The 13,638-nt window shown below is 40.5% G+C and overlaps 2 protein-coding genes across 3 annotated transcripts; both read left to right on the top strand.

Moving 5' to 3' along the window:
• Positions 1–36: 36 nt before the first annotated feature.
• asb12a (ankyrin repeat and SOCS box-containing 12a) lies at positions 37–4,814 on the top strand. Of its 2 annotated transcripts, none has more exons than XM_049466864.1 (4): positions 37–81; positions 2,144–2,342; positions 3,152–3,727; positions 4,521–4,814. In XM_049466864.1, exons 2-4 carry the CDS (start codon positions 2,153–2,155, stop codon positions 4,673–4,675), a joined length of 921 nt encoding a protein of 306 aa, XP_049322821.1. In that variant the 5' UTR covers positions 37–81; positions 2,144–2,152; the 3' UTR covers positions 4,676–4,814. The 2 variants fall into 2 exon arrangements, with proteins under 2 accessions (XP_049322821.1, XP_049322820.1); XM_049466863.1 differs by lacking the exon at positions 37–81 and adding an exon at positions 104–549.
• Positions 4,815–6,802: 1,988 nt separating this feature from the next.
• Positions 6,803–13,418, top strand: amer1 (APC membrane recruitment protein 1). The gene is made up of 2 exons (XM_007256399.4): positions 6,803–6,931; positions 10,062–13,418. The coding sequence occupies exon 2, from the start codon at positions 10,181–10,183 to the stop codon at positions 13,181–13,183; it is 3,003 nt and encodes a 1,000-aa protein (XP_007256461.3). The 5' UTR covers positions 6,803–6,931; positions 10,062–10,180; the 3' UTR covers positions 13,184–13,418.
• The last annotated feature ends 220 nt before the right edge of the window (positions 13,419–13,638 follow it).

Raw genomic sequence — 13,638 nt, 5'->3', positions numbered from 1 at the left:
TCCCCCCCCCGTCCCCCCCCATTGCTGCTTGACCACGTGATGAACTCTGCCAATCAGAATCGTCCCAGCTGCGACTAGCCGGTGAGTGTCCTTGAGGCAGGCGAACCAAAATTCGACTGTTTTAGCTAAAAATAGCGTTTTTATGGCAGGTTTCTGACATTTAGAGAACGTGTATAGTGTGTTTCTGCTCTGAGCTTTGTGTCTGACCCGGTTAAAAATGAAACAGGAGCACAGGAAGCTCTGTTAGAGCCTGACTGGCCGAGTTTGTGCTGTTTGTTTACATCAGATGACTAGACACTTATTATCCAACAGTTAAACGCTGAACATCAGAGAGGTGTTTATATTAAATATACAGACTGGTCCGCTTTCGAGTTTTAGGAGGTTTTATTTAATTTGGTTATAATTCGTTTAAAATGTGGATTTTGTACTTCTTCAGCCTGGTCTCCCCGTTACTGTTAGCTAGTGTTAGCTGCCTGGAGAACAGGCTGGCTGGATTTTATATCGAGCTATTTCATGCTTAGAGAAGGAGAGTTAGAGGGAAATTATTAGGTAAGTTATAAAAATCTGTCACTTACAAGATGCAGGCCAGAAATGATGGATAATGATTTAGAATTGATAATTATCGTAACCCCCTCCTCCAGGTGAAACGGCTAACCAGGTATTTTGACATAGCTAGGCTAACTAGCTTAGCTTAGCTAGCTAACTTAACTAGTTCCTGTTGTGGAAGAATAATTGAGGGAAATGTTGTGTCCAGAACTATTGAAGCCAATTCCCGCAATTGGCTTCAATGTGCTGGATTTTTATTAGTTTACTTAAAAAGAAGAAACAAATCTGCGGGTATTATTGGATTATTTTAGGTGGTGGGAATGGGTTTCCATACAAAACAACTTGCAAAGAAATGACAACAAAGTATTCACCAAAAATTGACTACTGAAATATTTTAGATTGTTTTCATTCTGGCTTCTCATTGTTCAAAAAAACTGTATCCAGATAAATTGCTCCATCTGGATACAGTGAATCTCATTGTGGTCGAATGAGAAGTATAAACATATAACGTTACCATTCTGACACCTTGTTGGTTTATATGCAATCCATCTCACCTGAACATCATGACACACTTCAACAAGAACATAGCAAATGTACACTGCCTGGCCCAAAAAAAGTCACCACCAAAAAAAAAAAACACTAATATTTTGTTGATTTTGGTACATATTCGCAGTGGCATTGTTTCAGTAAGCTTCTGCAACTTCACAAGATTTATTTAAATCCAGTGTTGCATATATTTTTACCAAGATCTTGCAGAATTAATGATGGTAGAGTCTGACCACTGCACAAAGCCTTCTCCAGCACATCCCAAAGATTCTCAATGGGGTTAAGGTTTGGACTCTGTGGTCCATGTGTGAAAATGATGATCTTATGCTCCCTGAATCACTCTTTTACAATTACAGATCCGTGAATTCTGCTATTGTCATTTCGGAATATGTCCGTATGATCAGGGAAGAAAAAAATCATTGATGGAATAACCTGGTCTATATTCAGTATATTCAGGTAGTCAGCTGACCTCATTCTTTCAGCACATACTGTTGCTGAACCCAGACGTGACCAACTGCAGCAACACCAGATCAGTTACTTAGTTAAATCCAGGTGGCACCTTTTTTTGGCCAGTGTATGTAGTCTAGTATGAAAATTAACTTAGCTTCTTTGATATATTTAAATTTATTAAAATGCATTCATTTTCAGTGGTCATATATGTGGCTGAAACAGGAAGCCTAGTGCATTCCACATTTATCAACATTAACATTTTATTATAACATTATTTTCATTATGGCTTTTAGAAGAAAATTGTTTAATGGAATTTTTTCCTCTTACATTATTTTTACTTTTATATTTTAACTAGTTTTGAAACCAGTACTTTTACACTTTTACTTGAGTAAAAAGCTTGAGTTGATACTTTAACTTATAGAGAAGTATTTTAAACCCTAGTATCTGTAATTTTACCTGAGTAATGAATGTGAATACTTTTGACATCTTTGTGTAATACACTGATTCAAACTATAGATTTAAGTAATTGGACTTTTAAAATAAATAGGAATGCAGTTCTGTTCATCCTTCTGTTTCTGTTGTTCTCCACATCTTCCTGCAGGTCAGGTCCATGCTGCAGCTGCGCCCGGCGGAGGAGGATGACTACGCAGCTGAGAGTTTGGAACTGAACTGTGCAGCGGCCAACGATGACCACCTCCTGCTGGAGGAGCTGCTGTCACAGGAGCGCTACAGGAAGTGCATCAACCAGTGCAGCGGCTGGGGACTTCCCAGCACACCTTTACGCATGGCCGCCTCCAAAGGTACGCGCTCTTCTGATCGCTGTGAGGGAGCTGTTCCTCTGGCTCACTTACTTGGGGCTCAGACCTGGATCTCCTTAAAGCTAAGCACTAAAAGCATTAAAGAAATATCCTTAACTTGAGTTGACTTGTTTACTGTTTACTCTTTCAACTGTTTACTCACCAGTGCGAATGTGAAAATTGAGCTTATCATTTTAAAGGTCAATTTGGTTATGGTGTCACAAACATGAAGGTGCTTTCTTTTTCGGTCTCTCTTTCTTTTTTTTTTCTCTCATTTTTTATTTAGTTGATAACAGTCATTTATGGAGTCCAAGTCAGTTTGTACTAATAATAACCTAATTACAAGTATTGTCCCTTGAACTTGTTGTTTACATGAGTTCCATCTTTCCAGTAATTCTACCCATTTTTTTTATTTAGAAAAGCTATATTGGTGGAGAGACAGATTTTGTATTGGTATTTTTATTTATTTATTTAGTCTGTTTTTTAACAAGGTGCTCTAGAACAGAGCTCATTTGCATACAGTTTACCAGTTTACCTTACTTTTTTTTATTAGTCATTCATTGAGGAAAGAAAGGGACAATAGCAAACATGAAACTTATGATGCTACTACTATAATACTTTTTCTTTCTTATTTTAGTGTGTAAATAGAGTTTTAAGGTTATTAATAAAAAAAATGTGCCCTTGAAAGGCACAGTACTGTTCAGTACTGCCTGTTCAATCCTGAGGGATGAAGAGAGTCTTAAATCAGAGTTCACTGTAATTCCATTAAAGTATCCGATTAAACCAATTAAAGTGTGTGTTTGTGTGTTTAGGTCACCTGCGGTGCCTGCAGCTGCTGCTGGCCCACGGCGCGGAGGTGGACAGCGTGGATGTGAAAGCTCAGACGCCGCTGTTCTCCGCTGTTTGTGGACGGTATCTGGGCTGTGTTCTGGCTCTGCTGCGTGCTGGTGCTGACCCCAATGGTAACCTACGCAATGCCGGCTCTCCTGTGCTAACAGCCGCCCGTGAGGGGGATGCTGAAATCCTCCGCCACCTCCTCCGGCACGGTGCAGAGGTCAACGCCAGGTCCAAGGTCACACTGTGGACATCTGGAGTGGCTGTTTGCAGCGGGCCGCTCTACCTGGCAGCCGTCTATGGCCACCTGGACTGCTTTAGGATCCTCCTGCTTTATGGAGCCGACCCCAACTACAACTGGCCGGACGACAAGTCGTCCACCAGGGCCATGCCGGCCAGGAAGACAGTGCTGGAGATGTGCCTGAGACACGGCTGCAGTGTAGATTTCATCAGACTGCTGATCGAGTTCGGAGCTAATGTCTACCTGCCCACACTGATCATAGAGAAGAGCACCAAGCAGAACGAGGCTCTGGAACTGCTGCTGAAAGAGAGAGGTAACCAGGAGGGATGGGAAGAAAGAGAAAGAAGAGAGTGAGAGTAAAAGAATGAGGAGAAAATGGGGAAGGAAAAAGGAAAAAAGAGAAGGAGGCAGACAGGAGAAAAAAGAGAAGGAGGTATTTAGTAGCAAAATAATGGATGAAAGAGTGGAAAGCCGGAGCAAAGTGTGGATGGGGGAAAGGAAAGAAGAAAAGAAAGTGGAAAGTTAGAACAAAGTATGAAGGAGGGGAAAAGAGGGATGGTAAAAGGAAAGTGAAGAGAAAGATGTATGCAGTAGAAAAATAATGAATCAAAAAGTGAAAAGTTGGAGCAAGGTATAAAAAAGGAAGAGAAAATATTAAAGAGGAGAAGAATTTATACAGGAAGAAATGAAGGAATGAAAAAAAAAATGAAAAGCACAAAAGAGGGGAAAAGAGGAAGGAAAAAGGAAAGAGATGTGCAGGAGGAAAATGAGGGATGAAAGTGTGAAAATATAGAGCAAGGTGTGAAGGAGGGAGAAAAATAAGTAAGTATGCAGAAGTGAATTAAAGAGAGGATGTTAAGAGTATGAAGGTACAAGGGGGGGCATACAGGAGGAAAGAGGGAAGGAGAAAGAAAAGAGAAGGATATATGCAGGAGGAAAATAAGTGATTAAAGTGTAAGTAAGAGAGAGAGAGAGAGAGCAATTTGTACTAAAAGAAAATTAAAAGAAAGAAAAGATGAGCTAGAAGAAATGAGTAGAGCCTATGATTAGTATGTTGTTTGTCAACACTGTTTAATTCTCTCTCCCCATCTCTTTCTCTTTCTCAGGCTGTCCTCGGTCGTTGGTGTCTCAGTGTAGGCTATCTATCCGCAGACACCTGAAGCAGGTGAACAGGATTCAAGATCTAGACTCTCTGGACGTGCCTCCAAGACTTTTAAACTATCTCAAACACAAACCTATGAACTGCAGCATCTCGCAGTGACCACTTGACACACTCAGCTGTGCCTTCAGGATCTGCCACACACACACGCACACACACACACACACACATACACAAACACATACAGTGAGACTACAGTGAGAGCATTGTAAATAAAGAGTACTGACTGGAACACTCCATACAGATCGACTCCTCATTATGTGTGTCAGTTTACACCCTGGAATATGTGTCAAGCCTGATCATTAAAGGAGAAACTCCAACAATGTTTAAAATTCTCTGTATAATTCTGCGTTCAAGATAAACACATTCTAAGTGAAGTTTGTCACTGTAGAGTAAGTATCTGGCTCATATTTGACAAATATATCTATTTTATTTTCTATGCAAAACTGTAATATGGCCAAAACTGGCCTTCTGAGGTAAATACAGAATGTTGAAAAGGGTAAAATACCAGCAGAAAATAAGAATGGATGAATAGATAAGCCATAAATAGATTCATTTATTGTTTTAGACCTAAAATTTTCTTTAAACGGTGTAAACCAGTGCCTCGGGTATCAGACAGTATTTATATAATATAAAAAGTTGTGTTCACCAAATACCACCATCATGTACAATTCTCACACCAAACCGACTGTGAATTGTTCTGCTTATATTTGATCTGTTTTATTATATGGAAATCAAGTCTTAAATTACAGCAATTAGTTATGCCGAAAATAGGTCTCCAAAAGTTAAACGTATTGCATATCTACACATATCACCCACATTACTAGCTTTTATTGCATTATATTCTAAGCGTGCAGGATTGGCTGCATCCAGAAACCCCAAAAGTACCTCCTTTTACCTACCGATCTTCCTCCTCTCCTCTGTGAGCAGGAAACTGATTTCATGGCGCTATCGTGCCACGAGTCAGAATACTGAAGGATTAAAAAAAATATATACTAAAATTCTCTCCAAGAGGCTTCCAACCGAGGACACACCACAGTAGCCTACCCAGGAATTGTTTTAAAGATTTTGGAGTGATATCACTGTGGCCACGCCCACAAAGCACCTGAGAACACTTTTTTTAAATCAAATTAATTACTTATTAATTCATTTATTTTTTGACATGTGTAGATGTAAAAAATAATACATAAAATAAATAACACAAGGCTTCCACTTTTGTTTGATTGAGCAATATTTCATTAAATGTTAAAAATTGTATTTTCTCTGCAATGAATAGGAGTTTAAGCTTTAGTCAACATCCTATCTGAAAGGGCTCAGCTGTCCTATTTCCTACTGGTACTTTTCTCCATTCCTCCCCCTCCTCTCCTTCATTCCTTCACCTTTTTCTGGGGTAGGAGAGAAGGAGTAGCAAAAGTATCTGGATGCAGCCAGTGAGAGGCATTCAGTCTCGTGTTCAGAGTTACTGCTTGTCGCCAGGCAGCTAAAAGGCTGCTGTATTGGTGTATACATCATAGAGCGTAATATTAAATACTTTTTTCTATCTTCATAACTAAATATATCGTCATATCGCACAACCCTACAAATGATTATACATACAGCTCTGGAAAAAAATAAAAGACAACTTTTTTATTTTACCAAATAAAAAAACGTCAGGAAAATAATCAAGAGGAAAATGAATGATCACAAGTCATCAAACCAAGCTGAACTGCTTGAATTGTTGCACCAGGAGTGGCATAAAGTTATCCAAAAGCAGTGTGTAAGACTGGTGGATGAAAACATGCCAAAACTTTCATAAAAAACTGGGTTATTACACCAAATATTGATTTCTGAACTCTTAAAACGTTATTAATATAAACTTTTTTCTTTGCATTATTTGAGGTCTGAAAGCTCTGCATCTTTTTTGTATTTAATGATACATTTCTCAACAGAAATGCTCCAAACCCAGTTTTATGTCACATTAAGTGTTTTTTTTTTGCCTTTTGCCTTTTGCCATTCAATTTCCACTTGTTGGATAAAAACTGCATTAAATTTTTAAGAAATGAAAATTATTTGCATTTTGACTTCAGAATGTATATTTATTTATTTATGTATTCATTTAATGTGGTTATAGCTAAACGTGAACTCTGATAAAGTGATATCTGTTAAAGTGGGTGATAAAACCTGCTCCCTGTAAAATCGGTGATGTGAGGAACGAAGCGTTCAGGTGTTTACAACTACATTTCCCAAGGTGCAGTTCGGCTAGACCGCCCGAACAAAGTGGCTCCAGACGGCAGAGAGCTCTTTTCCCCCCCTCAGTGCTGCACAGATTGATGCTAACTGGCTAACAGCCTGCATTCACACGAGCAATGGGACAGTGAAGTAAGTGAATATCAGCCTGCATTCAGCTCACAGAGCTCGCTTCTGTGATTTACTGCGGTTTAGTTGAGAGGCAAAAGCTAAACCGGGCTCCAGAGCTCCGGTACTGAACCAGCGGGGGCTGGGGTTAGCCTGTTAGCGGTTAGCCTGCTAGCGGGCGCTGAGGGCTGGAGCTGAGGGTTTCTGAGCGGAGCTGCTGCTGCTCTCACTAACCTAACACTCAATTTAGCTGCTTTTAACTGCGACTTTAGGGTCTGAAACAGTATTAACTACCAGCTAAAGCTTTCTATTCTGTTTAATATATCACTCTATTTCTAGGTTTATAGTATTGGCCCGATTAGCTGTGAGCTCTAACTAGCTAACATGACAGCTAACCTACCTCTACTAGCTAACGTTACCAACTTGTTGTGAAATACAAACCCTTTGTAGCTCAGTGTGGATAATTCAGGCTTTTACAGCTCTGTCTAATATGAGCAATAACTGTTAGCTAAACAATCCATCTGTCTTCTGCAGTGAGTGTAGCCTAGGTTAACCGCATGACTGATTTAGCTAGCTTTAGATAACGAATGTAAATATTAGGAGCTGGGTTTCTATTTTCGCTGTAGTAGCTAGCTACAATCTGTTGCCTGTCTACTCTAGCTAAGACAATACTCCTCCAGCACAATGCCAAATTCAGACTATAGTCAGCTGGCCTAAAATTACATTTTTTGGAAATATTTTGACTCATGTTTGACCTCGGTCTATGATTTTTATGCATACTCTTTTAAGGATTAAGAATGAGGCTATAACCCCCCCCCCCCCCAGAGCCCAACATACAGCCTAATCTCCTATGTTCTTATCAGTTTAAAAAAGTCTTTGATTTTTGTATTATAGACGTCTTAGAAAGTCCTGAAAAAACTGAAAGATTATTTGTTTTTATTCTAATGTTATATAGAGTTAATTACAGAGAAACACTCACTGATCACTGGCTTTATGTTTATTTAGGTTTATTCTAATATTATATAGAGTTGTAGGGTAAATGCTCACTAACCACTGACTTTATGTTTATTTAGCTTATTCTAATGTTATATAAAGTTTTACAGAAAACGCTCAATGATCACTGACTATGTTTATTTAGGTTTATTCTAATTCTATTTAAAGTTTTAGAGTAAACACTCAGTGATAACTAATTTAATGTTTATTTAGGTTTATTCTAATGTTATATAGAGTTTTACAGTAAACATTCACTGATCACTGACTTTGTTTATTTGGGTTTATTCAGTCAGTGGTCAGAATGTGCCATTGATAAGTAAATGTGTAAACAGTTTGATTAGAAGAATACATTTAGAAGAACACAGATTGTTTGCTGATCTGTCTGTGAACCCCAGACAATATGGATTTGTTCATTTTCACTAGCAGCTCACTTGATTTATGTTAATTATGGGTTAATTTTATGAAGGATGGTCAAAATATCATGATGAATGGATCAATGGAAATGCTTTAGAATTACTTGCAATTCAACATTTGTACTTTGTCTACTATTAAATGTTAAAAATTGTGCTTTTTCTGTACAGTTGCCATTTTGGAGATTGAAGGTTTTAAAATAATTTAAAAGCGGTCCAGTTAATCAAATTGATGTGACCAAACATATACTAAATATCAAGGTCTAAATTCTTGCCTGTATTATATAAAAAAAAGTCTTTGTCTAAGTGACATTTGTCAGTTTATTGTGCTGCTTTGCTTGCTGTGTAGACTATTTGTTCTTTCGTCCACTTCCATTAGTATGAATTTTATTTTATTTTATTTTATTTTTTTTTTATTTATTTTTTTTTTACCCGCCACCACCCCCCCTCATTGGAGGTCTAATACTTTATTTCACTCTGCAAAATTGCATTACTCTTAAGGGAGGACATATATTAAGAAAGAGGAAAAGGAAAAAAGGAGAAAAAAGGAGAAAAAAAATATATATATATAATAATAATGATATTTGTTTATAGGGGGGTTATGGTTTTTAAAGTACTATGCTGTGGCATCAGCTCACTTATAGTATTATAGATTTCATAATGGGGCTCCAAATACTACTAAACTGCTGTTGACTGTGTTTTGTAAGTGAAACAATTTTTTCTAATGATATGTAGTCTATTAAAAGATTTAACCACTGTGTTCTTGTAATGTTTTGTTTTGACTTCCAATGTAATAAGATTGTTTTTTTAGCTATAGTTAGTGCGACCAATATTGGGATTTTTTTCTTTTTGCTTACTTCTGACAGTTCCAAAACCGTATCATCTCCGAGTAAGCATAAAGAAGGTAAAAGTGGTATAATAGTGTCTGTTAAGTCTGAAAGGTATCCAACCACCTCTGTCCAGAATTTTCTGACTGGTGTGCAGAGCCAAATTGCATGAAAATAGGTGTCCTTCACGTCTTGTGAGCATTGCCTACAAATATCTGATTCGGAGAGTTTCATTTTAAACATCTTATCTTGTGTAATATGTGTTCTATAAATAGTTTTATATTGTATTAACTGAATATTTGGATTATGTGTCATAAAAAATATATTTGTAAAAATCTGAGTCCATTGTAAAATATCTACTGTCTTTGACTGATGAATTTTAATTGACCAGTGCTTTCTACTCCTAGTCATGTGCTTTGTTAGCCCACAGATCCAATATGGGGGCTCTTCAGCTGCTAACACTTAAACTGAGAAGTGTGGGAAGCTGCTTTTTACTATCCTTTCAGTTACCAGATAAAAAGTCAGTCACACACTCTGAGCTGAATAATGTTAATTGATTTTTGTATTTCCAAAATTTGTGATTTATGTCTCTTGAGATTTGTAGAAAACAGCAATTAAAGGGACCTATTATTTTAACGTTTGGACTGTTCACAGAATAATCTAATGAATCTAATAATTAGTTTTTAAATACATGAAACCAATACATTTACATGTTGTCACCTGTTCTTTCTACAATAGTTTATTTGTACTTCAGCCTACAGCAGTTAAGCTTTGCAAATTTATGATAAACTTATAAGGAGGGGTTGAGTCCAGACTTCCTCTTGACATGTGGTTGGTGTTTCATCAAGTCTTTGACTAGGACAGACATGAGTATTAAGCAGTTACTGTTCAGTCAGCCTAATTGTGTCTTTGCTTGCCTTTTAGGTGTGACATGGCAAAGAGTGTGTTTAGTGCACTCTTTCACAGCAACCTTGCATTTGGACCTGGAACAGAGTGTACCTTGTCATGAGTACACCACTCTAGCAGTGATTTCCTGAGTTGTCATGGAGACCTTAGCGGGAAGTGAGGTGGTTGGTGCGGCCGGTGGGCCACCATCAGACTCCGTATCCCCTGATCCTCAGCAGTCCCAGACATCACCAACGGGGAAGCTAAAGAAGACTGCATTTAGGTTTTTTGGAGGTCGTAAGAGCATCTGTATGCTCCCAAGCTTCTTTGGAGGACGGGGAAAAGGACAAGGAAGGGGCTCATCCAAAACAGGTGTAACCAAGAGCCAGACGTATGATGGCGTGAGCAGAGGATGCTGGGAAGAAAGCATCAGGGGGAGTGGTGATATAACTTCGGCAGACTTTGAGTTCCACAACCCGAATGGCTCGAGTGAGTCACAAAAAATGCGTGAAGGTCTTGCAAAGTCGCAGTCCCTCCCACGACAAAGAAGAGGCCTTAGAGGTCTGTTTAGCAGCATTAGAAGACACCGAAAAAACAAACATGTTGAACTGGATAAAAATGAGATGTTTGAAATGTCATTGGGTGAAACAGTGCCTGCTACTCAGCAGAATGCTGGCCGTCTCAGCGATGCTGGTGATGGTCGTCTGGGCAAGGTCTTGGAACCAGTTGTGCCTATTGCAGATAATGGCAGCAATTCTGAAAAGCCGTCTGCTTCTGCAGCCGACGAATGTACAAAGGACGAAACTCTAGTGCCTGAGAAACGACGGAGCAAGGGGAAGGTGGGTGAGGCAGAGGAAGGAGACACGAGGAGAGATGAAAGAAAAGATGATGATAAGGAGGAGGAAGAGGAAAGAAAGAGAAAGGCCAGATTGTCTACATATCGCCAGCCGTTATCTGCTGACTCTGAGATGGCTCGCCTGGCTGAGCTAAATGCTGACGTGCCTGAGGGCGAGTTACCTACAATGTCTGCCTCCTCTGACAATGTGAATATGATCTTTGGCGATGTGTCTTCTTTGAAGAGCTTTGACTCTCTTACTGGTTGTGGGGACATAATTGCAGACCAGGATGATGTCAGTGTTGCTGAGAGTTCAGTTTCAGGGGAGAGGGGAAGTCGCAATGCTGGCAAACGCAGCTCTTGCCTTATTACTTATCAGGGAGGCGGAGAGGAGATGGCAACTCCAGATGAAGTGGACAGTGATTATCTACACAGTCTTTGGGAGTCAGATACTGGCAACGAGGTCTGCTACCTACCATCAGAGCAGACTGACAGCTTGTCAATCACACCTGATCAGCCAATCAGCACATTTCATACTGCCACTACAAGCAGCAGTGGCAACACCAGCACTAGCTTTTTGGGGGGCACAGAAACAGCCCTTACTCCTACTGACCTTCTAACCCCACAGAGTGACCGTCAAGAGTCTGTTCCTAACAGTGACGAGGGGTACTACGATTCCACCACACCGGGAGCTGATGAGGAAACAAGGGAACGTCCGCGGCAAGAAAGGCTTCCACGGGACAGCTATAGTGGCGATGCCCTTTATGAACTTTTTGAGCCAGATGACCGATTGCTTAGTCCACCTCTTCCCTCGAAAGACAGTCACGGATTCTTGGGAGCTCCCTTGCAGGGCAGCAAAGGTAAAGGAGACCTGCTGTATGCACTGGAAACTGGCGCAATGGAGACCGAGGAGGAACGACTCGGTAAGATACAGCATGCCTTGCTGTGCTGTGAGTTGCAGAACCTGAGAAGTCCATCCAAAGATCTGTATAGTGGGGATTGCTTTTATAGTGAGTCAAATATTGAGGATACCTGCAAAAGCTCAGCTGAGGAAGGGCTCCATCAGCATGGTGCCAGATCAGCGCAAGGAGGCCAAGTCATAAAGGAGGCTTTGTCTCACAGCGGGTCTCAGCTCACGCACAAACCTTTATACAGACCTAAAGCTGATTCAAGGTGTAGCCCGCAAGTCTCAAAGACACCTAGTCCTCCTCAAGACATGGTCCTGTATCCTGAGCAAGAACGCTGCGAAGCATCGAATGGCAGCTCCTTACCACCGAGCGGAGGCCGCAGCCAGTCCCAAGAGGAGCTCATGGTCTGTTTCTCACAAGCCTTGGTAGATTTCACCAAAAACACTCGACTGTACCGCAACTCTACAGAGAGCTTAGATGGTTCAGAATCCAGCTCACCTTTTGGGCCAAGCCTGAGTGCTCTTCCTGCCATTGTTACGTTTGATGTGGTTGATATGGAAAACGAGGGTGAATGCGAACAGCAAACAGAGCTTGTTGAGGCAGAGGAGGAGTTAACTTCCCCTTATGAGCCGTTTGAGGATGACGGCTGCTACCTGCAGCAGGATGCCTTTGCTGAGTGTGATCAAAGAACCTTTGATGCCTATGAGCAGAGCTTGTTGTTCAGCAATGCTTGGGGCATCACAAGCCTTCCTCGGCACCTTAGCCTGGGCCGGCCATGCCCTCCCATTCCCGCTCCGCTAGCACTTAACCGCCGTAGCCGCTCTCTGGATACAGATAGTTTGGAGTTCCACACCAGCGAGCTTTACGCATCAGTAGCATCACATGGTCAAAAGATGGCTCCCTTTTTCCACCACAAGAAAAATAACCCGGAAACAGGGGGCTGTTGTGACATGGCGCTACCACGGCATCCAGCAAGGGATCATGGAGATGGTTGGAGGCAGGGGCGTGCTTGTGTATTTGAATCCTCCCAGAAAGCAAGTCTTTCTTCACAGCAGCAGCAAAAGTTCTCCCAAGGCAGTCATTGGATGGAAACAATGTCAAGCTGTTCTTCTAACCGTCAATCAACAGTCAGACCCTCACACCTCCCCCTACAGGCCTCCTCTCACAGTGGCAGCTCAGCGAGTACTGGCAGAGTAGCTGCTGAAGGAGATGTAATGGCCGGTGGAGGCGATGCCCTGTACCCTTACAGTAATCCACCATCAGCAACGCAGTGGAAGAGTCGACCAGTTGGAATCACCCAGGGTATACCCCATCTTCGTTCTGACCAGTCCGAGAACCCAAGAGAAATCCCAGCCAAGAGTCGGAGGGCAGAACTGGAAGGGGGGTTCTCCACAGCAACCCCTAAACGTACCATGTGAACAATCATATTTTTTGTCTTTTTTTTTCTTCATTCAAAAAAAAAAAAAAAAAGATGTAGATCTCATCACCAAAGACACAGCTGGATGTTTACTGACCATTCTTGATTTGTATACACGTCTGTCCTCCCACACAGTTTTGCTGTTCTCTACAGATAAGCTAATATATTTTAGAAAATGTGTAGATGTTGATTTTCTTTTCCACCATTGTTTTTATTTTTCAGTTTAGAAGCCATGTTGTTTTGCATACATGTAGCAGTTGTGTTTATGATCATTGTTGACCAGATATAGAGCTTTTTTTCTGTTTTTTTGTTCTGAACGTTTGTTTGACTTGATTATACGTATCCATTTGACAATTGTTATTTTCAGTATAGCCTGTATGCTAACAGAACAGAGAGAGACAGTGTTTGTATATTTAAGTTTCCATCTCTGTTGGAGGTTCATTTCATGTGGCAGTG

The sequence above is a fragment of the Astyanax mexicanus genome, chromosome 1 (assembly GCF_023375975.1).
Source record: "Astyanax mexicanus isolate ESR-SI-001 chromosome 1, AstMex3_surface, whole genome shotgun sequence".
NCBI lineage: Eukaryota > Metazoa > Chordata > Actinopteri > Characiformes > Acestrorhamphidae > Astyanax > Astyanax mexicanus.
This window is presented reverse-complemented; position numbering and strand designations above follow the sequence as displayed.

Excerpts from the sequence above, each read along its gene's own strand:
- asb12a (XM_049466864.1), top strand. The coding sequence starts at position 2,153 with ATGCTGCAGCTGCGCCCGGCGGAGGAGGATGACTACGCAGCTGAGAGT. Across the intron at positions 2,343-3,151 it reads ACGCATGGCCGCCTCCAAAG|GTCACCTGCGGTGCCTGCAG; the intron begins GTACGCGCTCTT and ends TTGTGTGTTTAG. Across the intron at positions 3,728-4,520 it reads ACTGCTGCTGAAAGAGAGAG|GCTGTCCTCGGTCGTTGGTG; the intron begins GTAACCAGGAGG and ends TCTCTTTCTCAG.
- amer1 (XM_007256399.4), top strand. The coding sequence starts at position 10,181 with ATGGAGACCTTAGCGGGAAGTGAGGTGGTTGGTGCGGCCGGTGGGCCA.